Source organism: Chlamydotis macqueenii, chromosome 8, assembly GCF_036417535.1.
Source record: "Chlamydotis macqueenii isolate bChlMac1 chromosome 8, bChlMac1.mat, whole genome shotgun sequence".
Lineage (NCBI taxonomy): Eukaryota > Metazoa > Chordata > Aves > Otidiformes > Otididae > Chlamydotis > Chlamydotis macqueenii.
Window position 1 is genome coordinate 26838091 of NC_141563.1, and position 26068 is coordinate 26864158.

The following is a 26068-nucleotide window of genomic DNA, read 5'->3' on the forward strand; positions in this document are numbered from 1 at the left end:
AATACTTGGGGGAAGTTCTCTTTTTGGACAACAGCATTATTGTTTTGCTGGCTAATGAAAATCTGCTGCTTCTCTTGTCATTGAGATCAAGGGATACTCAACTAAAGTAGTTCTTAAAGTTTTCTGTTTAGACAAGGAAATTTAAGAGTATCCTGAATTAGGTGGGGTTGTGGGCTTTAACTTTTTTTAAACTGCTTTAAGCTAATATAGGGAAATTGTTTTTAGAAAAATCATTATTTGGGAAAAATTTGGAAGGGCAGTCAAAATACTTTGTGATTTTATTACAGTTTTGAGTAATAAATTATTATTATTATTATTATTTTAAGGTACTTTATTTGAAGCTTGGTTGCTTGAACCATGGCTTTCTTGTTATTTTTTATTATTTCTTCTATTGCACTTCAGTTAGTTCAAAGAAGTGACTAAGTATTTGTTGATTTATTGGAGGGTAGAAGTACTTAAGATGATAAGATATTAGAAATAGCTGGTGATTAAATGACTTGTTATTTATATTATAGTCTGCATTTTCTTTTGCCAGTACATTCCAAGGCTTTAACTTTTTAGGCTGTGAGCTTTCATGACTCTTTCCAGTTTTTCTTACCAAGGTGATTGTTTTGTTAAAAGTAAGATTAAATGAGAACAAAATGACTGCAATTTGTCATTGTAGTGGAGCAATTTCTTGCACTGTCACACCAAACATGTCTACTTCCAAAGTGTCTAGAGTGAAAGGTTTAATACCTTCATGGAATTAGTTTTTAAGCTTTCAAGAAGTGGAGTGAAAACATGAACACCTTCTCTATGACAGATGTAAATTGTAAGTAATTGTTTGTAGAGCGCTTGAATACTGTAATGGTTGCGTAGGCCATCTAAGTGGTTAGACAAACATAGGTGGGCAAACAAAAGAATGAGAAAATAAACCCAAAACCGGATGATGCTAAGAAAATACAGTGAATAGACTGAATTCCAGGCTGAGGTGGAGAGTAAGTTACTACTTTTGTGGCTCCCTAATGGATCTGTGGAGATGCTGAGTTACAAGGTCACTCTGTACTTTGTTCCACCCACTCACTAAGGGTATGGAGAACTCCCAGGTGTGGCAGGATTTCTGTGTCAACCATCAGCGCTGCACACTGCAACTACTTAATATTGAGTCGCCTGAGGGAGTCACTGAGAAAATATCAATGATAGGAGTGAACTTACTGATGCTTTCTATAAAGGCTGAACACACTTCATGCAATTAAATGTTGCTACTGGGACAAAAGAGGTGGATCAGCAATGTTCACTGCTATTTGTAATATTCAGGAGCAAATACAAATGCCGATGATGAATATGCCTGCAGGAGTTCTTTGGTTTGGAGCTTGAGATCATTCAGACTGCACTTTGTCCCTGTGCTGTAGCTCCCTTTGATAACAGCCAAAAGATGTGTAATTTTAACTTACGCCATTATATCTTGTTTTCTTTCCCACTGCTGTAGGAAAAGCACTTTTTTATCAAGAGTACTGAAAAAGAAGGCATATTTCTGTGGGTTTTTTTATCCCCTCATCTTTACCATAGCCATTTCCTTCAGTAGCTAATAATATTTCCTATTTATTTCAGTGACTTACATAAATCTCAAATGCATAAACCAGCAGCATCCTTTTTTTCTACTGGCTTTCCTTGTGGGAACTTGTTGAAATGCACTATCTCATTGAAAAGCTTCGTTTCTGGAATGAGGAGGACTGTTGTACCGTTCTTCTGGTGGTGCAGTAAGAATGACTGGGAGAGTCTCTCTGCTTTGGTTGGTGAACCAGGGAGAATATCAGTTCCTCCAAAAGATTATAGCATTTTGGAGAACAGGCTTTTAAGAATTTACCTTGTGCTCCAGTTATCCGTCCAACCTCGGAGCAGAGTCCTTTGCAGAAGTTACGCCATGGATGCCATGGTTTCTGCGCAGTCTGTTGCCGGAATCATGTTGAACTTTGACTTGGGGACGCAACAGAGCACGGAACCCTGGTCAGAGGAAGCCAGTAAGCTCGCTGGCTGGAAGGATAGGTCTTATTTTTTGCACCTGTGTTGCAAATAGGACAGGAGAGGTCAGCATGGTTCAGGGTTCTTTTCTTTGTTGGAGAAGTCAAGTGGCACTTACAGTCTCTTCTTCCCTGCCTAATCTCTAACTCAAGCCAAACACTTTCTGTGTGAGATGATGAAGAAAGGATATAGCTGTTTGTGCTGTTTGCTACTTGCCTTTTTCTCCACTGCACCCACTTGCTCCTTGAGTCAGTAAATCCTTTTGTTTTTTTTCAGATGGCCTCTTACATGGAAACTTTCTTCAGTGTCCAGTCTCTATGCCTTATCTCTGGAAGCAATATCCAGAAAGAGATTTTACAAGCTCAGTGTCTTACTCCTTTTTTTTTTCTTTTTTTTTTTTTTTTTAAAATACTTGTTTATTTTTAAAACCATGGGACCAAAGGAGAGAGGCTTATATTAAACAGTACTGATATTATCTGGAAGATTTTAATGCATGTTGCTTTACAGATCACTCTTGGGCTGAAAGCTGGAATTAATAAGGTGACAGAGGAGACAGAGAATTACATGAAACTGGGCACAGGGTCCATGTCTCCCATATCAATCATTCTCTTGTTACAGAGGGGCCTGCTGGCACTGGCACCTGGGGGAAAAAGTCCCCTCTGAAAACACTCTTTCCACTTGGGGTACATGTTTTGGCCTCTTTTTGTCTAGGTTCCCAGTCAGGGCCTGTGAGATGCAAAAATCCTTGGAAGTTTTTGCATCTGGCTAAAGGAAGAAAAAGCCTCTGTCTGAACCTGAAATAGTAACAACTGACTGCACCCAGTTTGTCTTGCACTACAATGTGAAGTCTGTTGTGCAGCAAAGAAACACATCTGTAATTTTTCCCATTGGCACTGATATGGATCTCATTAATAGCAAATTTGTAATTCATCTATAAGTGCTTTTCAGAAAGTGATATTGTTCTGATATTACAATATTATTATTATTAAACAGTTAAGGTACGCTCTTTCACCTAATAGAAGAAAAAACCTCCTTCTCTGGTTGGGTGAGTTATACTGCTTTGACTACTAGGCAAGCTTGAAAATCACACAACTGTTTCTTGAACAACTTCCTACAAGAAGGAGCATGCCAAGGTAAATTGTTTAGGCACTAGGTATTTGTGCAATGGAGAACATTTCCACCCTCACTGTTTTTTTTTTTAGTTAGAATGTCACCTTCTGAATGGTGCAAACTATGACATTGCAACCAAAAAGCCTTGTCCAATTTCAGAATTTTCGGAGAACTCTACTTACCCAGCATCTCGCATGCTTTCAGTCCCTTCTTCTTTTTACTGTAGAGTTTGTTCCTGTTTCTAGTTCATATCTTCTGTTTTTCTCAAAGAAACTGTAGACTTGATTTGGTATCATCATCGCTCTGCCGGTTTTTCATGTTAAACCCAGATTGTGATGACTTTAAAAAAACCTTTCAAAAATTACTGACAAAAAAATTCTAAGAAACATCGCAATGGACTATCTGTGTGATAAACTGATGCTCAAAGTTGATCTAGTGTACAGGGAAACTGAACAATTTACTACTTTTCTCTGTTTCTTTGCATTTAATTATCTGCCTGTCTTGTGTACTGTAGGCAAGTATTGGTGCAATAGCTTCTACAGACATTTTTTCCCCTCAATTTTGTTTTGCTTTCATTTCCTGTTAGTGTCTGAAAGCAGACTTGTCCTTTGCCTGCATTTTCATTGGGAGGCTTTCTCTGGAACACCTTAAAGTCACTGTTGGGAGTTGCACTGATGAGAATTGCACCTGACACATATTCAGTAATAATGAGTCAGGACAGAAAATGCACGCAGTTTGGAAAATAATGGTTTCTTTTTATTTTTCCTCAGATTTCTGAGCCTTTATTAGTTTTTGAGGTCTCATTTCCAACTATAAGGCTAGGAAAATATTTTTTCTTTGATTCTTTTTTTTTTTTTTTTTTTTTTTTTTAACATGAAAGCTGAGATTCTCCCAGAAGTGTGAGATGAGCAACTGGGTCCCTATGAAGGCACCATCTCATACAGCCTCTTTCATAAACTGACCAAGCTTCACTTCAAGTGATTTGTTACGCACTTCCCCATCTTCTTCGGGTTCCATCACAAGACTGTTTTGGAGCTTAGCTGTTTTAAGCGTTAGTGACCTTATTTTCATCTTCAGCTGACTGTATCATGATCAGGTCATACTCATTTGTCTTGTGCCTGTTTATTCGTTAGCTTCAATAGCTCTTTTCCTTCCATGCTGCATCCTCTGTGCTGTACTTAGAGCAGTCACATACCTTCTTTGCTTGTGCTTGCCTGTGCTGAACAACATGGGCATTTTTTGTTTAGCTGATGGTTGAAGGCTCTTTTTCATCATTGTCCTATTTTCTACATAGGTACCAATTTCTTTTCAGCTTTCTTGATGTATGTGCAAAAATTATATCTTCTAAATGGATGAATTAAGTATTCCAGACTCCTTCTGTAGTGACATTATTACTTGTTAGGAAGGCCACTGAAGGTTTCCCTATTCACTTCAATGCTTTCAAGTACAAAAATTGCTCTGATACAGTAGATAACCTCAGGATAGATATATACATTAAATTATATGGTAGGAAGAAACAAGATCAGAGGCTTTTGAAACAGTGAGTGCAATTTGATGTGATCTACCGTTAGACTGCCAGCAGCTCCAGACAGTCTAACATGCCAGTAGTGGCAGGAATGAGCAGTGGGTGGGGAGGATTGCTGGCAGTGGCATGGCTGTGGATTAACTTTTGTCTGCAAGTAGAATAAAGAGAACAGTAAGATGGCTTTATAAAAGCAAAGTGCAGTCACTGTGTTTTAACAGACCGGTTAATTAGTATCTATGACAAAATACAACAGGTCAGTGATCGAAACTGTGCAGTCTTCTGGAATGTGTGCAAGATCTTCACCAGACAAATCAGATTCCCTGCCTTTTGGGTGTGCAGTGTTGCACAGTAACAATTAGCCTAGACGACTACTGTCCTATTCTTTTTCATTAGAAACGGCAATCTCCTTCCTGTCCCGGTGGAATGTAAGCAGGAACCTAATTGTGCTAAACTTTGGCCAACTGGAGAGTTGTTGACTGGCATCTTCCATACAAGCTGACTCCTTCTGCTAGGGGAAAGGATTGGACCCTTTCTCCATCCCTTGTCATGTCATTTTTTATTTGCACAGAAGGCTTTGAAAAACCAGGCAGTAATTACAGTCTGCTTTTGCTTACCTTCATCATGTTTCCAAATACCATGTAATCTCATCTACTTGGCTCAGTGCTCCCTCGGAGGCCTTGAACACCCCACCTGGCTTTTGGTAGGAAAAACTAGCTGTAATTCAATCTTGCATCTTTGACAATAACACATGAAAAAAAAACTATGACATTGAAATGATGTTAGGAGACTGGTTTTTAAACTAACATCATTCTACGCTGTCTAGAAGTCAGCTTTTCATCCTTACTTAATTGTGTTTTGGTATTAGAGGGTTTGGTGAACAATGACAAATTTTGCATGTTGTCTTACATGCTGCACCATGAGGCAGGTTAGGACAAAGTTTCTGCCTTGTCTGAATTTTATAGCTTTTTTTTTTTTGCCTTTTTTGCTTCCAAAAGGAAGGCAACCTTTAAACCAAGCTTCTTGTTATTTTTTTCTATGCATGTGTGGTTTTTGTCTGAAGTGTTTGGAGAATCAGTAGGAAAGTCTGAGGATTTGGTTAGAGTGGGCAAACATTTCTTTTTGTCTTTAGTATTTACAGTTTCTCTCAAAATTTTTGAGTCCCTGTAATGATTATTTACATTATATAGAGACACTCTAGGTAGGCTATTCAGGGCACTTTGTTAGACCTCGTGCATGTCAGAACATAGTCAATTAGCAGGAGGGACTGGGCTGATATTAAATCAGTCTTTGATTTTGTGCCTTGACGGTGCGTAAGCACAAGATATTAATGTCTGCAGAAAGGTTAAACTTTACGTGTCTTCCTGTTTATCACAAAGGTACCGGGTACAAACAGAAAGCAATCTTGGCAGGCAACAGGCTTGCAAAATCCATGTGGTGCTTATCTACAGTTGTGTTTGTACTGAGATTTGATTACCATATATGAAGGTAAGCTCTTCAGAATCCCAAGGAGACTGAAGGGTAACTCTTAACTCCCATCTGCAGCAGACTGTAGCTTGGGTACTTGGTCACCTCCTAGCAACATTAGCCCGGTGTGAAAATAGTTTTAAAAGAAATAGACCTGTGTGAAGCTTCGAAAGATCATGTATTGAATTTACCTTCTTAAAAGTAGACTCAAGTATGGCTAACTCATGCTTAATAGATGCAAACCAGTTCTTAAAAATAATACAGTTAAATCAGAAACTAGTTGATGCAGGTTCTGTAATCCATGTGCAGGTAATAGATTTCAATGTGTAATAATCCCAAGCATATGAAACCTTTTTCTAATGTTTAAGTTTCCTTTGCTGCATTTTAAGCCCAGGGCTACTACTTCTATTTACCAGGGATATGAAGATATTGCCTTTCTCTTTTGCGGCAACTTTGTAATATTTAAGAGCTTATCATGTCCTCTTTCAATCTTCCTCTTCTCTGGACTAAAAAAATTTAATTTCTTTCTAGCTTTCCTCAGAGATCTAGACCTTAGATCTTTTTCACAGCTCTTCCTATGGCCTGTTTCCAGTTTGTTCATGTTTTTTTTGTGTGAGGCCTGTACCTACCTGGGCATGGTTCTTGAGCTGATGCTTTCTGATCCTGAATAAAATGGAGTACTTAACAGGCTTAACAGCTGTAATATTTTCATTTTTCATTCATGATAGAAAGTTTATCTGTTCTACAATAGTATGACAATGTTCTATGTATGAACTACAGCGCAGAGTATGGAGGCCCATTAGGATACATTGGAGCAGCTGGTGTGACTAAATAGAGCAGTGAGCAGGCAATGGAAAAATGCCTGCATCAGTGAGTTGAAACAACCTAATAGGTGATGGAGAGTGTGCTGGTTTTGTTTAATGGGGGGGCACTACGGTGGCAGCCTCTGTAAGAAGCTGCTAGAAGTTGTTTCCCCTTTGTTCGGTGGACTTGGCCGGGCCTACTGCTGACCAGGGATGAGCCAATTGGTGGCAGAATGTTCACTGATAACCCCTCTACGATAACGTATTTAAGAAAGGGAAAAATATTTTTTTATTTAAAAAAAAAAAAAAAAAAAAGAAGAGATGATGTGAAGAAGCTGAGTGGGGGTAGAGAGGGGGAGGCGCGAGCCTTGTGGGCCTTGCAGGCCTCACCCTCTGGCCTCCCTCTGGGCAGCCGACTGGGTCCGACTCGGCCTGACCCATCTGCAAGAAGTGGAGAGGAGATGTGAAGAGAAGCTGAGAGACGTCTGCCTGCCAGTTGTGAAGAATTTCTTGTGAGAGGAATGGCTGCAGACGCCAAGGTCAGTGAAGAAGGAGAGCAAGAAGCCTGATGATGCTCCAGAGTGCCCCAAAGGTACGGAGCAACCATTCCCAGGGGAGGAGGCTGAGATAACGGAGAGTCCTGCTACGTGGCCTGCGGGTGGGTAGAGGGTTTTTTGTTCAGTGGACTTTACCTGCCGCTTCCTTTTCTTTGCTTATGGAATAAAACCTGTTCAAAGGCATTTTTTGAAGTGACTGTGGCATTTACACGAGCTCAGTAATAGACAAAACCCAAATGGTAGAGTTACTAGGAAAGGAAAGCAATGTTTTACCACTGGATGATTCAGTGGCATCTATATAGAGAATGGCCAAGTAGCTGAGGTAGTTGAGGTACTCAAGATTTGTAGGCAGGAGTAGCATGGGAGAAGATGGATAGACATCAGTGGCTCACTGTCTCTTCTCAAAGAAGAACAAGGAGTCTCAAATGGCAGAGGTACGGTGTGCTGACCCAGTGTGGCCATTCTTCAGTACGAAGTTGTCTTTACTGTCTGACTTTGTTCTAGACCATTTCTGCAGTTTGTTAAGATCAATTTAATTTTTGGCCTGATCTCTGCTGTTAAAGATTTTCTTCTTGCAGCCATCCACTTTTTTTTACTCTTTTATTCACTGATTTAGGAAAAGAAGTATGTTGGTTGTAGGATGGGGTTAATCCTTATTAATGCGGTTTCTTAAATTTTTCAGCTGCTTGAGGAATCTTTGAGCTGCTTGGTTTTTTTGATGGAGGATTAATGTCAGTAAGAAATGTGAAATCAGGACATCACAAGCCTCCTCATTCTCTATTCTGTCACACCATGCTGCTCCCCAGAGAAGAGAAGCAAGGGAGAGAATGTACATCTAGGTCTCACTAGGGAAAAAAGAAAAGGTTAGTTTAGATCTTCTCCCAATACTTTTCTAAATGCTTCTATCGGAGCTAATTATTCACTGATAGTTTTGGTTTGTATTTCATACATTTTGTTAATAAAATCAGTAGATTTTGTGCCTTCTGTCAAACCGTGGATTCTTTTGAGCATAAGCAAACAAAAGAGAGGGTAGAAGTCATGACGGAACAAATAAGTAATTCTTGTGTGTTAAAAAAAATAAAAAGGTTGTTCATGCCCTTTTACAAATGCAATGTGCAGGTTATGTACAACATAAGGTTCTAGCACAGTTTGTTTTTCTTCTTTCAGCTTCCAGTTTTTCTTCACTGCTAATTCTTCCTGACTAAAGAAGAAACAAAAGGGCAGGGCGACTTAAAGGAGGAGGGGGAAAAGAAGGAAGGAAGTATGTGAGAAATAAGACCCCAGTGGAGCTTAGTGGCTGCCAATCTGCCTTTCCTTAGTGTCGTGATTCTTCTAGAAAGGAGGTTCTAGAAGATAGTAGAAGAGGCCATCTTCTCCTCTACACTTTCAGGCACCTGGCCTTGTCTTCCTCCCTCCTTCTTATAGCCAAAGACCATCAGTGCTTTTATTTACTTTCTGATCTAGCTTATTCCCTTCTACATATTTGTGTATTAACTGCCTTGAAAACAGCAGGTAGGACTAGGGAGCAGATTATAGTCAAGATTAAATGTCTGAAGTTGTTCAATAGCTATTTTGATAGAAATGGTACTGGTCTAGGATTTACATGATACTTTGGGAAGCTACCACTCCTGATGTTGAATATCTCAGCGCACATCAAAGAGGAGTGCTTGTGAATGGATCTGTGTATCGAGGACAGAATAAAAATAGTTGGAAAACCTGGCTGGGGAGCTTCTGGCAGGCTAGTTCAGCCTTCCAGGTAGAAATGTTTTGAGGTCACACCTCTTCTTACTTGTCAGGGAAAAAATAACTGGAAGTGTAATCATTTGTCGTGTAAACTGTAATCCTCTAGGCACAAACATATGTCAGTTTCTTGTGTATATAGATTCCTGTTTAAGAATAGTTTCCTGGCATTACGCTTCCTTTCACTCTGTGCAGTGACATACTGTGTTAGATATTTTACTAATGTCTTTGTATAAGGAATGCAAACTTCAGAGCTAGGAGAGATTTGGACTGTAGCTCATAATTATATCCAGCACTTCATAGAATCATTTGGGTTGTAAAAGACCTTTAAAATCATGGAGTCCAGATTTGGTCTGTTTAGATGTTATTTACTGGATTTTGGGGTATATCATTCAAACTAGTGATTTTAGATGCGTGGCGTTTTTTTCTCCCAAATCATGCAGGTCATAAGTGTGTGCCGTAAGCACCCAAATTTCTCACCTTTTCATGGCTGTCATGTGCTGTGAGGTTGCGTTATGTCTGTTCTGGAATTTGCGGTGGGGTAGATAGGAAGTAGTTAAAAATCCGATTTGAAAAATCAAAACTTTGTGTGCTGTTTGCCCGTAGAGCACAAGCCTATGTCAGTTCTGGAGCTGTGGTTGTCAGTGAAGCTCACCTGCCTTTAGGTAGCAGTGGCAGACAGCTTGGGTAAAATGCAGCATCCCATGTGTAAGCTGCTTGGTAGATACAAAATTTAACATCATTCATAACTATTTCCTTTTTTTTCTGTTTGACAAACTCCCACACATTCTTCGGAATGTATTTTAGGTACTCTGCAGAGAGCGTTCCCATGGCCTGTTTGAGGCATATCCTGATATTTCCTGAAGGGTCCTAGAATATGCCAGATGCACTTCAGAGCCGAGACAGAACAGCCATGCTCCTGGAGAGGTCTGGCAGACAGCGTTTCCCTGTCACTGCTGGACATCCGTTCTGGCCTGCTCTGATTTATTGAGGTGGCAGAGCACTTTTCATAGATCTTGAGCTTACAGCATTCATAATTTCTTAATATTTCCAAAATGGAATTACCTTCAAGATTTATTGGAGCTAAATATCCTCTAATTTGCTCCCTTTTTTCCCCATATGGATATAATATTTCCTATAAAACTGTTCCTCCCCCTTCTGAAATGAAGCAAAAGTATGAATTAAAAGTCAGTTTCCCAGTCTCTGTGTACAGAGCTGCTATTACCAAAGAATAGTAGTTGGTCTGAGGCTATTGTGTTCTTTGCTAGAAAAACCCCTAAGATTACTTGTAGCAAATAACAATAAAAAGGCCAGTGGTGACTTGACCCTTTTCTTTGGGCATCACTTTGGTCCCCGGGTCATCACGTAGAGAAGGAACACCATAGAGCATCAGATCAGTCCTGCTAGTGCTGCAGCTGATTTGGGGGACTCCCGTTGGGACCCACGTAGTCCCCAGGAGGATCTTGGTCTAACAGGCACCTTGTAAAGGGCAGTCTGCGTTAGGGAGAGACACTCAATACTCCATGTCATACTACTGCAAGCTGTCTTTTCCTGGTGTGTGACTTGCAAATAGGCCAGTTGGTTGCATCTATAAATAATACCAACCTCTGAGTTAAGCCTGACCTTACAGCTTATACCTTCTTTCTTGTGCGGTGCTCTTGAGTAGGCGAACTGAACTGGCTAAGATTTTTATTTATGCTATGCTGCTTTGTAGCGTTATTGTAGGGAAGCCTCTTGATTCTTGAGAGGAGACTAAAACCTGCTCATAGATGCATTTTCTGAAGCATCCAAGTTTTTTCCTGAAAATTGCATGTCACAGTAGCAACCAGAGTAGCTCGGTGACCTAGCAAGCTGGACCAAAGGTACTGGTGACCCACAGGCAATGCAGTCATCCTTCATTGGGGAGAATGGGAACCATTCTGTGGCACCTGGTTTTTGCTATTAGTTCAAGTGGTAGCTATAAAGGAGGAGCTGTGAACATCTGTGCTGTAGTCATTCAGGTTATAAAAGCTTTTGCATTGTATGAGAATCCTGCAAAGATTCCTCCTGTTGATGTTGGAAGGAGGTGAAGGTAACTCCTTGGAGACCCACCAGTGTAACATAATACTTACATTTCAGTGCACCAAGATGCTTGAAAAAAACTAATTTGTGAGGTTATTAGATTTTTAGGATATATTCAGAGTATTACTATATCCTGTTCTTTTTTTTTTTCTTTTTTTTTTTTTTTTAATAGGCCTGTGGTTTATTGTTTTTTACTTAAGATCTTCAGAAGCTTTAATATGGAATTACAGAATGGTTTGGGTTGGAAGGGACCTTCAAAGGTCCAACCCCACTGCAAGGAGCAGGGACATCCCCGACCAGATCAGGTTGCTCAGAGCCTCATCCAACCTGGCCTTGACCGTTTCCAGGGATGGGGTATCCGCCGCATCTTCCCACCATTTCCTGGACAAAGTTATATAGGTCCTTTTTTTTATTTTCACCTCTTGAAAGACATTCCTTTCCTTCTAGATCAGCCGTGTAATCTGTCCATCCTGCTTTTATGGTTATAGATGATCTTATTAAAGATTGCGTGATTGGATATGAAGCGGTATGCATGGGTGAGTTGGAGTTTTCCGCTGTTTTGTTAAATGCTCTTGGTCTCTCTCTTCCCCTTCCCAGAGGTTTCTGCAACCTTTGATTTATTGAGCATCTGTGATAGGACTGTACTTCAAGAAGTTTACAATTCAGAATTCATTCCATCCTTTCCTCACCGTGCTGCTGTCTGAAATTGTTACTGTGTACCTGACTGCAGCACAGTGTAGATGAGTTTATCTTAAATCAGGTAGTTCAAGTCAAAGTTATCTGGCTGCAGTAGCATGGAGTTGCATGCTGAGTGCAGAAACAGCCTGAAGGGAGGGTTAAAGCCATGCATTACATCTAGCCTGCTACTAGTACTCAGGTTAGCCAAGCTGTATCTATTGCAGATAGGTGTACATTGCACTTGCAGTATGGCTGTAGTGGAGATGTACTCTCTGACTCTGAAATGCAGTACAGTAATTTCTTCATTTCTATAGAATACTGTCATTGATTTTGATCCAGAACATCCCTGCTATTGTTTTGGTATGATTGAATGAACAGATTTCTAATAATATTAACATATTTTTTAGCAGTGATCTTGATACACTTAGAAATGGTCCCATATGAAAGTTATAAATATTTCTGTAGTTTCTTTTGCTAATTGTTTCCTTCTGTCTGGCCACTGTACTAATTGTTTCTAGAAGGGACAAATTTTTAGTAGCTGCTGTTTTTTTCTGTTGAGACTGTAATTAGAATAATGGATTCTCGTAATGACACAGTTCAGAAGGACTAGTTCTCTCTTTTTGTGAGTGATTTTTGGATAGATCGCAACAGTTTGGTTTGGCAAGGATGTGTCTAGAATCATTTATATGATAATAAATACAGAAGTAAACACCTACATCTGTACTGAATTTCCATTCTGTGAAACCAAGTGCTGCTTCATGGTCTCCTGAACTGCTTCCTTTCTTGCCTATGTTAGGATAGCTGCTGTGTATGTGCATGAGTGAGGCAGAAGCAGCCACGAGAGCAGGCAACCCGAGCCTTGCTCCACAAGCATTTGCCCGGTGCATCCACTCCTGCACAGAGCAGCACGCGTTTATGCAGTGAGCAATATAAGGGCAGATCCGCGCCCATTCCTCACACACTCACATAGGCAGCACATAAATTGGCTTGTGCTTACAAAGCTGGAAGTAAAACTGCCTAAACTCTGGTTGCAATTTACAACTTATTGTAGCTAAATTAATAGCCAAGCAATAGTGTGGAAGTTCTAAATTGCTGAGTGGAAGTGATTGCCAGGCTCACGACTTGAGTGTTTTGGGTGTCCTCATGGCACCAGTTCTGACAGATTTGTTCTTCTGGTGACACCTTTGGGTAAAAGTAAAATCTTCCACATTACTGTATTGCCAGTGAGAATGTAGAATCAGCACTTAGGTATGGATTCTCTCAACCTCCCTACAGAAATTTATCCTTCCTGATTCAGGAGTTAATTTCTTTCTCATTTTGGTTTTCTCAGGTTCTTGAAGCCGGCACCAATGTTCTTGGATGACTCCTTCAGGAAATGGGCACGTATCAGGGACTTTGTACCTCCCTTTGGAATTAAAGGACAAGGTATGAGAAAACTGTACAGCTATTGGAAAAATAAAATCGTTCTGCAGATGCTTGCCACATCTTGTTGGTTTTTTTTGTTTGTTTGTTTTGAAAGCTCAGGGTGGTCCCTTGGGCTCAGCTTTTTGCCGTATTCTAGAGAAATATTCTACATGTAGCTGTCAAGCTCAAAAGGGTTTTCACAGCTGGAACGTGGACCTCAAAGCCTTATCTTAGGGAGGATGGTTTAGCACACAGGGAGAATCAATGCAACAATGGCAATTTACATATACCATCACATTCTGGAAGAAGTATTTTGACATTAACTGTCATAGCATCTTGACTGCCAGCAGGAGAGTCAAAACTGATTTAAAGTACTTTTAAGTCAGTAATTCTCTAAAGAAAGGAAGGACTCCTGGAGCCTTGGGAATGACCACTGATTGAAATCTGCATTTTCTGTTAGTAGCTTTTGATTGTACAATTATTTTCTAGTTGTGCTACTTGTGGACTTGTATAACTAATAGGAAAAATCTGTTCAAATGCTTTGGTGATGATTTAAAATATGCTCTGTCCTCCAACTGGAGCATGGCAGCAAAGCCTATGTCTCAGGTATGCTGTGGGAGACCAAGAGTGGTGCTGGTGGTGATAAGATGGGAGCCAGTAGCCCACCCAGCAAATGGTATATTTTGTGGGTGACACGCGCCCCTTGCTATCCTACATGTGCTACCAAAGGCCTCTGTGGGTGAGTAGTGGTGGAGCAGAAGGGCTATGCTCATAGCAGTGATTTGCTGCAGACTTCCTGAAGTCTGATGTATTTATTAGAAAGTGCTACAAGCATTGCATCAACTTCCAAGATTATTTTTTCCACTGACAAGCTCAAGATAACAGATGGGCCCCCAGAGGACTTGAAATACCTGGTGGAGAAAGGACTGCAGCCACAATAGCCTTGCGTCTGTCCCTCTCCCTGGAAGCAGATGTGGTAGCTGTCAGAACAATCTCTGATCGAGTCAAAGGCTCTACTGACAAATTTCTTTTGGCTTGCATCAATTCCCTTCTTTGTTTTATGTATGTCCATTCCTTGTCCAGTCAGTCTTTTGCAGCTCAATAGGCAGCTAATTACTGTCCTCTAAATCAGCCAGCAGTTTGCAATAAAGAAATAGCAGCGGCAGCACAAGTGGAAGGCTGCATTGTCCGCAGGAGGGCTTGTCCCCTTCTAACAGGCACACAAGGTGTACAAAGCTAGGGCAAGCTGCCTGACCAGCGTGGAGGTGGGATTTGCAGGTTGCACATGATGTCAGCTAGACCTAATAAAAATCATTCTGTTAAACTGAATCCAAATGGAGAAATTCACCAAAAGGGAATGACAGAACGGCTCTGGCAGCCTTCTCCCTGGGTTTGTTGCCAGCTTGTATCACCACTGCAATGTTATGTAAATCTGGTGTTTTGTATTGGATTTCCTCAGTTAAAAAGAGAAATGAGAAATTGCCATTATTTAAATGGCTGTGAGCTGAAGCCATGGGACGGAAACCGTTGAATGGGTTATTTTTTTAATGCCCTCCTGGGACTGAATTTTGTGCCAAGTTTCAGTCTGGAGCAAGTTCTGTGTGTGGGAGGGTTGAATTATAAATCGCTGTAGCCTAGGATTTCTAATGGCCGTGCTGACAGGCTGTGAGTCCTAGCGATGCGAATGGCGCCCTTTCATGTTACACATCACTTGGAATTCTTGCATCAGTCTTTTCTGGCTGTCCCATGGGACACGTTCTCCCTCAGCTGAGTGATTGGATGATGGGATCAGCACCTCATTAGGGCTTTCAGTCAGGGCAATCTAATGATATCCAAACAACTGACCCCGGCAGGCAGCGTGGAGCTCAGTCACGTGCTGGTGCGAGATGAAGACTATCAGAGCTGGGATGTGCATGGGAAAAAGAGTAGTTGGGGTGGCTGAGAAAGTGTCGAGAGACGTGCCTGTGTTGAAACAGACAGGGCAGGCGTTTTGCTCTGTGCATTAGGAAGCCCTGTGACACTATCGGCTGGAATTTCCGACATACATCACACTGGGAAAAGCGATTGGTGCTTACAGACGCTGACTATAGCTGAGTTGATAATGGGAAAATTTTGCTGAGAAATTTGCTGAAGATCACCCGACATTTTCAACTCATTGTGATCTAGTCCAAGTGCAAAATGACTTTTTTTTTGTGTGTGAAATATAGCTACAGAATGAGCTCACTTTCACTCATGCTACATGTTCCAAGAAGCTTCTAGAAACTTATCTGTGGTAACTTGAAAGTACTGAATTTATGAAATAAAGAGATTCTTGGCAGCTTGGAGGCTATTCCACCATTTGTGCTTTCTCTTGTTAAAGTTTCTCTCTATTCTTCAGACTTTTTGCTTTGTCTCTGAAAAAAAAAAGCTGAGAGAAGTCCTTTCTCATCCGTCAATTGGTGTTTACTGGTCCAAGAAAGATAAATTCAAGATTGCAAGAGCAAATGAGCAAAAGCAGCTTTTGAGGAGCATTGTCTACTGAGCTGCAGTAATTTGGAGTAACACATCTGTATAAATTACATGTAAAGGAGCAGAAATGGCTCAGAAATTTTCAGGGCATGACTACTGCTCTTTAAAGATTACCATATCAAGGAGAAGGCAGTATGCTGATCATTTTGACACAGTTCGTCAGGGATCTTCATTTTCTTCAAAAAGAATCTGATTGTAAAGACAGTTCTTCCATCTCCAGATGCTAAAATATACTCAATATAACATAGAAAGCTTAACAGTGTTTCTCCACGAAAGAGCGCTCACTCCTTTTCCCCATTGGTCGTTTTCTGATGTGGCCATTAGCCTGTGCAAGGAGGTTTTATGACCAGAGTGGATGTGCCACTGGGAGTGCTTGGAAATGATGGCTCCATCCCTGTTAATAAATGAATTGGTTGTCCTCTGGTCCTGAAGGCAGTTGAACTCATTGTTCAGACAGGTTAACTCCCTGCCCACACCCCCATCTGAAAAGTTGGCTATATCCAGGCTTCCTATCAAGAAAGGTTACCAGCCTGTATTAGTCTACGACCCTAGTCATGAATGAGAATTACAGAGGAGGGTATTTGTTGGCCCTGGTGAAAACACCGGGGGCTGTGCTAACACGTTAACGGTATGGACTTGGGTCGGATAATGTGGGCCCATGCCATGCTGCCGATTTGTTTTATAGTGTGTATAGCCAAAGCGAGCAATGTAATTTAGGAACACAGTGAAATTTAGTCAACTTTAAGAGTTGTCGAGAAGATCAAACTGTAAAAAGAAATTGGAACTCTAAAAGCCACAAATGTGAAGATGTTCTGTGGTGGACAGCTCAGGCTGCTGAGCACCCTCCTGTGTGCTCAGCTATTGTTTCAGCATTAACTGGGATGTTGGAGTGTTTCCCACGTTTCACCATTTGTGAGGATCTAATTTGCTTGTAGGCATTCTTCTTTCCCAGCACCCACCAAGCCTGCTCCTGCAGCTTTTTCAGTGAAGAGCAAGGAAACTGTGGCAATCTCAGGCTCTGAAACAAGTTACGTGAAGATTTTTTTTTTTTAATTGAAATTGTCTTCTTTTGAATTTGCACCCTTTTCTAGCAGTGCTACTATCAGAGTAACTTATGGAGGTATGAATATGCTGTCCATGTTGTTGCAGAGATCCTCTAGCACGTGCACTGCTTTCTGGGTTAAATTTGTCAATGAATAAGCAATGGAAAAATTGTTTATAGTGTTAGTGAGATTGTTAATCTCAGAGAGCCTCCTCCCCAGATTTACCTCTGTAGCTAAAGCAAAAGGAAAGTTATTTGGAGAAGGGTAACAAAAAGGACTGGAGAAATACCTGACTATTAATAGAATTTCTCAGTACATGTGGCTTAAAGAATATAAAAGACTTTCATAAGGAAAAGTAGCTAGTATCTGGCATCTTCTCTGTGTGATGAGGACGAGAGAGATGCTGCAGGTTTTTTTGAACTTAAGTGAAAACTTATGGCACAGCATACACTAAAAAACCAAACAAACATGATCCATGTAATATCTCTTCCTCGCATTTAGTCAGTAATTGTATCACTGCTTAGCAGTAATTATAGGTCTTCACTTCTACCGTTGTTTCTGCTAGATTGTTTTAACCAGAGAGGCTGCTTTGTTGGCCCTGAATCAGTTTGTCTTTGGAGGTGATATTTATTGCTTAGGGAGTGACTGTCTTTGTCACCATCTCAGAATTTGCCTCCCACCAAGAATCTAGGAAGCAATTTCTCCCCCACAGTGATAAGAGAATTTAAGACAATGTTTGAAGTGCTGCAGTTTTATCAAATGTAGTACGTAGTACTGGCCAAAAGACTTCGTATTTTCATCTGATAGAAGAGGGGCATCTGGAATTGGTGACACATTTGGTGACAAAGAGGTCAAGTCTTTGCCCAGAGCGTCAGCTCTAATAGATGTATTGTGCAACGGTTAATTGTTCTTGTACTCGGTTTTATTTGGATGTTTTCTTTTGTGTTTGTGCTTCTGGGAAGAACCATGGTTCAGTCCCGCTTAGCAGCGGTTTCATTAGTCTCATGGGGGAGAGATTCATCTTCAGTGAAAATGTTGAGTTTTTGGGCATGCAAAAGTTGGCATATCAAAATGTTATCGGGAGAAAATCTCTTCCCTTTGCATGCATGTTCTTTTCTTGCACAACTTTTTCTTCCACATCAGCTTTCTTGGCATGAGCAATACTTTATCTCTGAGAAAACATATTCACTTGGACATCACAACTGAAATTTTGAAATTTATAGCTGACCCAAAGAAAAACTGTTGGAAAAGTAGACCACATGCAAATGCCTTCTCTACATTTGATTGGGTCTGCTTGATAATGAGATGTTTCTTTTCTGCTTTAGTTCTCCAACCTTATCTTTATTTTGTTAACTGTACTCTATTGTACAGATTATTTTCCTAGCTTGAGCAATTTTTTTTTGTTTTTCGTATGTTCTTTCCTAACAAATAAGCAAGAAGCACAAGCATGTATAGCTGTTAGTTCTGTTCAGAGTAGGTATTCACACAAGATTGTTGTTTTTCCTTGAGTATGAGGCAGTTTCCACTAGATTTTTACATTTGACCAAAATTGGTAATAGTTGCCATTATCACATGGGAATATATCTATAAAAACGTTGCTGTTTCCCCAGGGAATCAATCTAGCTGATCTTATAACCTCCAGAAATTAAATGTGAGAGGTTTGAAGGGAAAAAAAAAAAGTAAAAGTTTCAGAGGAGGTAGAGGATCAGCTTTTCATTGCTGAATAAAGCCTCTAAAGGGAAGTTACATTGTGAATTTTGAAGTTAAATCAACACTCACTCTTGAGCTCTCTTGATGAAAGCATAACCCTTTGGTGCAGACCCTTGTTTCAATCAAAATTGATGCTTTGCGGTTGAATATGCTTAGAGTAGTCTTTCTCTCAACCCACTGAGAAGGGAAAGGTGCTCCAGGGAAATCTCATACCCCAAGTTTGTAGTTAATTGGGTGACTCCGTGTTGAAGTTCTTCCCTGAAGTGCTGAAGTGCAATTGAAACATGGGTATTATTCCTGTCTTTTACCTCCTAGAGGGAAGCGCAGGTCTTCTCTGGCTGTTTTGTTTTGAAGTGCTACATCTTAATGCTTCTGCAGGGGTCCGGAGAACTAGAAATCGCAGTAGTAGTTATTGAGTTTTTTGGCCTTGAAGAAATTGCCTTAGTCACCTCTGAAGGGGCATCAAAAATGCGGCAACAAAGGGAAGAACAGCCCTCTATAACAACTGTATTTTATTTTCCTGCTTGTCTTTGAACAGCACATTGTGAATCTTTCAAGGTTCATTTTCATTTGGTGTGAATTAGCCTGTTTCTACAGGCTTTATTGCTTCCTGTGCATCAGACTTGAGTTTGGATCCAAATGGTGAATGCATGGTTATTGCAAAATGTTGCCCATTTTTTGGCATAATTGTTTTTTAAATTTAACGTTCCAACTTTCCAAGCCCTGGGATTATGTTGGGAACTAAGCTTGTATTCTGAAAAAAAAACTCCTGGTTGTAAAGAAATGCTTGAAAAAAGATCCCTGAAGGCTCCAAAACTACAGTGTAAATCAAGAGTCCAAATGTAATATATTTTATTTATATCTTGTTATAAAAAAAAGGCCTTAAGGGCTTTTTGGAGCTTACATTTAACGCATGCCAGGTTTTCATAAAATTGTTAGGGAGGTACCATGCATCTTCAGTCTTTTTTTTTTTTTTTTTTTCTTTTTCCTTTTGTTTTGTGTTTTGTATCTATGTTACACTATATGCGTGTTGTCTTAATACCATTAAATAAGTCATCAGTGATACTGGAAGCAGTGGTAAGTGTTGTTAGTGAGGTGTATCTCAAGTAAACCACCTAAGCTGGCACAGCTAATCACCTTAAGAAACCATTCGCTTCTGTTTACTCACAAGAGCTGATTTTCAGACAGATTCCTGCAGTTTGTAGTTAACTGTCTTTGAGGTCTAGTTCAATATGTTTGCAATTTGCTTCTAAGTTCTGGAAGTCTTTGTGCCTTCTTTTCTCCTGCATAGACCTCATAAAGTTAGCTAATCAATAAAAGTGGTGCAGGAAATTTCGGAGTCATTTTGGTATCTGTTGTACTCACTGGATTAACAGCTTCGCTAAAATAGAAATCACCTTGTCCGTCTACAGATGGACATGGTGTTTCTGGGAGAGCTGGAGGACAAAATATGTGGTGAGACTTGGGTCCATGCCTTTACTGGGCCCCAGGGTGGCAAATCCTTCTGTAAAAGATCACCTCTAAACTCCTGTATGGAGTGAGATCTTGAAGAAAAATATGCTGAAGAAGGAACTTTATATAAAGCTGAACTTTCAGGTAGTGTGGGGAGGGGGGGAAAGTATGCATTAGGTTTGCTCTTACAGCTTGTTTATAAATATTGCTATTTGTTTAATCCATAGCTTTGCTACTGTTTAACTTACTCTCCCCATGAAGCTGACAAACAAGTGACTCTGTTATCATGGGACAGGGACCCATATGTGGAGGAAACTGGCATGCTTCAGAGATGTCTGTCAGCCTCACTCTAGCCAGTGTATTCCCAAAAGCTGAATCTGATGCCCAGTGCCCTGCAGAAGTGCTGGCTAGACGTGTGGCAACTGAGTGACCAGCGGTGGAGGTGGGCACTGACCATGGCTCACAGGGCAAGCATGAAGAACTGCAGCAGTGCACTGTTCCCTGACCCTAAAGCACAGTATTCAAATACTTACCGCCAGCAATAGGGGCATGTAGACTTTCTGATTTTTGAGGAAGATGGCTGGTATGGACAACTTCAAAAATTACAGCCTCTTCTCTTGGTGACTTGAGAGTGCGTGAAGAGCTCACTTTACCTACTTCCAAAGCAGGCAGAACGTAGACCATGTGAGATGCCTGCAGTAAGGCCTGTGGAGTAGAAAGGTCTCCCATCTTTTCTTAATGATACAAGCAAGAAGCTTATGCATTAGAAACAATGTTAAGGGTTGTTGACATTTACAGTGAAGATCTCCACTCCTCTGCATAAATAGCAGAGAAAAAGGCTAGAATTGAGACTTAGGCTGGTTCTCACTGTGTGGTCACTACTCGCCTAATTTCTAACTATTTACTTGTAGTTTTTCCAACTGTCTGAAAATTTCAGGTCAACCTGAAGTCACGACATTCTTGTGTTCAGAGAAATCATGCAGTCCTGAGCTGCTTTTGAATCTTGTGATGTTATAAGGCAAAGCTGATAGAATATGTCATGATAACTCAGGATTCTTAGATAAATGTAGTCAACTCCTCCTCTAGATGGGAGGAAAATGTGCAGAGGCTTCTTACTTTGTTTGCATAGTAGTAGTGTGTGCATAGTGGTTGATAGATTAATGGGTTAAATAATCTCCCACTCTCCTCAATCTAAATTCTCCAAGACAAGAAAAAACTATAATAAACTGTGGCTGCAGGAAACTGCAGTAAATTGCTTGCCCTGGTGATGTGTTCATTATATAATAATGGGAGAAGATAAGGATGAAAATGCAAGATATTGGTGTTCATTGCCATTAATTTATCATTATAGGATGGTAGCAGACCCATGTGAAGAACATGTAAGCCAGAGGGTTGTCTGAAAATGAAAGCCTTTGTAGAAGACTCCTTATCTAGGAGTCAAAAGCCTTATTCTGTTCCTAGTTATGTCACTTACTTGCCTTGTGACCTTCAGTAAGTTTGATCCTGTCAGAGTATGAAGACATTTACTGCTTTCAGAAATGTGGAGAACAGGTGGAGGATCAGAGAGGATGAATTCAGGAATATGCATGTATGTTTACATGTGTATGTGTATCACCTTGTAGCCTTCGACTTGAAGGAGCTCCATAGAAGCCACATGTTTTCACTGTTAGATTAAGTTCACTTGCCTAATACTTCAACTAGAATTAAACAGCACCTACGTTCCTCCCTATATGTAACGTGTATGTACACTGTGTTCTTGTGCCTACGTACAGGTGGTTTCAGGCAAGCAGAACCACTGCATTACAATTTCCTCTGTGTCACATGAATTACCGGAGCTAGTACAACTAACAGGCTGACAGTGAGCTGCTGCTGAGATGCGTTCCACCTCCAGGACAGTTAACATCTGTAGCCCTGAGGATGATGGCACTGCCATTGCCATTTAGACATCAGTGTTTGACTGCAGACTGGAGGGAGGATTTAGTATGGGTAACGCCTGCCTTGAATCTCGTGAGGGCGAATAGGAGGAGCAGTACACATGAAGCGGTATTGCTGTTGAGTTTACTCAGCCTTCAGATGATTACCAAAACTGTGGCCACTGAATGGCTCTTGAATGATCTGCATGAGACAAGTTTGGTGTTTGAATGCAGTTTCCAGTGGGGAGTTTGTATTTCACAAAACACGCAGCTAATTAGCACTTGCTGGGCTGCCTGTTTGACAGCTGGGAAGAGGCCAATGATTAAATGCTTTTCAAAGATGAATTCCTCTTTTATCCATACTGGTTATGGGAGGAGAGTGACAGGGAAGAAGTGTGTGGTTTTGCCCATGCTGTTCTGTTCCTGCCTGCTCAGTATGTCTGAAGGGTTCCTGGAGAGCGTGAGGTAGCCATGGTACAGTGCTGCCAGCTCTCCTCGTCTTGGGTAAATGAGATGGAGAGCTGCTGGCTTTGCGGGAGTTGCTTCTGTGCCAGCAATGAGAATAAGTTCTGCTTGATCTGAGCTGACCTTTGATGGAGCCCTGCAGGTCTCTGCACTGTGCTCTCCATAGTTCATGTTTCTGGGCATACGGTGCTGAGACATGCCTTCTGGGCTGATTTGCTGGGGTTCTGCATTAAGCAAAAGCAGATTGGAAACGCCCCTCAAAGAATTAGAGACCTGTTTGATTGGGGATGTGTCTGAGCTAACAAATTCTGTTACACCTAAGCTGGCTGTGTGCCTTGGCCCTGGAAGCAAGAGTTGAGTGCACATGTACCTGTTGCTTGTAACAGGAAGGATTTTTTCCTTTGTAGTACTCAGAACACGTATACTCAGGCACCTCCTTGTGCACAGGTATACAAGGCAGAGCACACCCATCACTATGTCTGTTCTTCTCACTTACCAGGTAAGAGAGGTTGTACCTAGGCTCGCATTGTGCCTGCATCCATGCCATGGTTTCTTCACAACCTGGGTAAACCATCTCAGAGGGGTGGGGTGAGGAATCAAAATAAATTGTTTGTCTAGCTGTTGCCCTAATAAAACAGTTTTTCTTTTAAGCATGGGTTCATGTTAAAGCAAGGGCTGTACGCAGCTGGTGCCTTAAAAAAAAAATAAAATAAAATAAAATCAATGCATGAATGGAGAAAAGCTGACAGTTATCAGGAACAAAATGTGCTCCCTTGGAATGCTGATCTTCAGTTGCTGTGTTCTGTGTTCAGTGCAACTAGGTGCCAGTCACGAGCTCTATCCATCTCCCTTAAGAATATGCCGACTCCAGAGAAATGCACTGCCCTGGGTGCTAGCTGTTCACACTGCTGTCCCACCTCAGTGGAGGGGTTTGGTGGCTGAGGTGCAGCAGACTGGATCTGCCGCTGATCAGATTTGCTACTAAATCTGCTGACAGTTTAGTATAAGTTGAAAGTTCAGCGTCAATGTGTACGACATCAAAACTGGTTTGGTAGCCTTTCTGCCACTGTTCTGTAGAGCAATTTTTTGAATCTGCCCGGAAGCTACTGCATGAAGATAGAATGTGTCAGTTATTGCCTGGATCGCAGGGATACCAGTCATGTTGTGCATACACTGGAGCAGTCCCAGTGGCTTGAGTCTTGAAGACTTGGCCTTTTTTACCCTTGCAAAACTTGCTTTTCAGTACTTGACAGATCAGCGTTCAGCCAGTGGCGGTGCACAAGACCTGTTAACTTGATACAGGAAGGAATTTTTCTTTGCAGCATTTGCACCTGTTATTATTGCTCAGTACATAGGTATATAAGACACAGTACACTCAATTTCCCACTTTCCCTGGAAGAAGCATGCTCCATCAATTAACTTTGCTTAATGCATCTCCTTCCCTGGGCCCCAATTTTCTTTAGTCATAGTCTGGAGGTGAATGCTGCTTCGTGTCCTGCAGGTGGCTATCTGTGATAGTAGTCTTTTGCAGTGTTGACTTCAAGTGACTCTCCACCTTGACCCAGTTGTGGTTAAACATCCTGCGAGTGGTTCTCTGTTGTAGGTATCTTCATCATCTTGTGGAAGGTTGCAGATCAGCCACAGTAGCATCTGCTGATCCTTCAAGCCTTGCCCTGAGAAGATACAGGAGCTCCTTCTGAAGGAGTTCTTGTCTTTCCATACTGGAGCCAGTGAGCAAAGTGCCAAGTGCAAGTGCCCACCTCAGCAGCAGTGTAGTGTCCATCTTCTAGAAGAGTTCCAGCTCAATCAAGAAGATCTAGTGCCTCTCCCATGTCCAGGCCAGTAGCTTTTCCTGGTAGTGCTTGTGGCTCCTGCTCCTGGCTTCTGATGTTCTGATGAGGATGACAGGTTAGATGAACTTGACACTGAGGGCACTGACACTTCATTCCTGCTGTGAGTCAACGCTTAGCAGTTAAGTACTTTGTCTTTTATTGAGTTTTATCAACAGTTTTGAATGATAAGACTGTGATTTGTGCAACTTCCAAACTTTTTGGATGCCGTGTGTTGGACTGTGGGGGCTGCTGAAGAGATATCTCCCATTTGGCCATTCATAATCTGTACTGGATGTTCTATATTATTGATTGTTTTATTTGTGTTTTCTCTCCTGATAATGGGAACAGGAAGCATCCCCATCCCAAATGCTGCTGTATCCAGTCCTAAAGTAGTCATAGTTTGGTTCAGCCTGGACAAGAGAAAGTTCCAGGGAGACCTTATAGCAGTCTTCCAGTACCTAAAAGGGGCCTATAAGAAAGATGGGGAGAAATTCTTTAGCAGGGCCAGTTGTGATAGGATATGGAGTTAGGGTTTTAAAATAGAGGGAGGTAGATTTAGATTGGATATAAGGAAGACATTTTTTACAGTGAGAGTGGTGGAACAGGTTGTGCAGGGAGGTGGTGAATATTCTATCCCTGGAAACATTCAAGGTCAGGTTGGACAGGGCTCTGAGCAACTTGATCTAGTTGAAGATACCCCTGCTACTTGCAGGGGATTTGGGCTAGATGGCCTTTAAAGGTCCCTTCCAACCCTAGTGATTCTATGATATTTCATTCCTGAATGTTCACTATGAAGGCATTACTAATTAGCTGGAAAGAGGAGAAAACCAGAATTATTTGAGTGCGTTAGTCAACTGTATTCCTTTAATGTGCTTTTTAATGTGGTGTAACGATGGCACTCCAGTAGTCCAGGGTGTTAACTTGTGGGTGGTAGAGCAAACCTGGCATAAGAAAAGCTTGGTAGATGGGAGGCTGCAGCCCTTGACGTGCAATCCTTTGATCTCTTTTCTGAGACTGTAGGAAAACAACCACAATAACATATACTGTCCAGTAAAAGTCCACGTGTGAGACAGGCCAAGGAGAGGACTGTGGCATGGTGCCATTAGAGGTCACAACAACCTACTACTGTTGCAGCAGACTTATGGAAATAGCATTCCTGTTGGAGAGGGAGCCTGCTGCCAATACATCAAAAGAAATTCTTCAGATGAAGGAAAATTAAACAAAACCACTATTTTGTTAGCAAAGTAAGTTGCTTTTACCCTACAATTTGCCTCTCTCCTTACTCCACTCCAAAATAGGATCTTCTGAGAGTAGTCACAGTTCCCAGCTTATCACCTTTGTTTGTCTGCCTTTTGTGCCTCACCAGTTTGTTGTCAGGTTCAAAGCTGTTTGGCACATGGGCTACCTCGAGCTTGCGTGTTTGTCCCACACCCTTGTCCTGTAGTTTCTGTAGAGAGACACAGTAAATCTGAACAGAACTCTATTTGAAAGGGACTCTCCTAACTATGCTGATCGCAATAAGTAGTGTGTATAAGGAAAACTATTTAAGTTCACTGTAAACAATCACTTGATGTCAGTCTCCTTAGTGTTCCTGGGTCATTTTTAATCTTTTGTAAAGAAATGAGACTTATTTATTCCTTTTGACTGGTTGTCTCCCAAGAACTTTTGAACTACTTGACCAATATATTTAAGGGAAGGATATGATAGATATTTACAGCCTCCCAAGGAAAGTGGAAGGGGACTAATTGTTCACAATCTTCCAGTATAAATGAAGCTTAGAGAAGCTGTATTCAAAATCAGGA

At 41.1% G+C, this 26068-nt stretch overlaps 1 protein-coding gene across 10 annotated transcripts in view; it reads left to right on the forward strand.

Annotated features, from left to right (window-relative positions):
- ST3GAL3 (ST3 beta-galactoside alpha-2,3-sialyltransferase 3) overlaps positions 1 to 26068 on the forward strand; it is a 181821-nt gene that overhangs the window by 96845 nt on the left and 58908 nt on the right. For all 10 annotated transcript variants that reach the window (XR_015259235.1, XM_086753784.1, XM_086753779.1 and 7 more), the window contains one exon: positions 13270 to 13364. Coding sequence is in view for 9 of the 10 variants with exons in the window: in XM_086753784.1 (XP_086609910.1) it covers positions 13270 to 13364 (95 nt within the window). In the remaining variant the exon portion in view is untranslated. The remainder of the gene's footprint in view (positions 1 to 13269; positions 13365 to 26068) is intronic.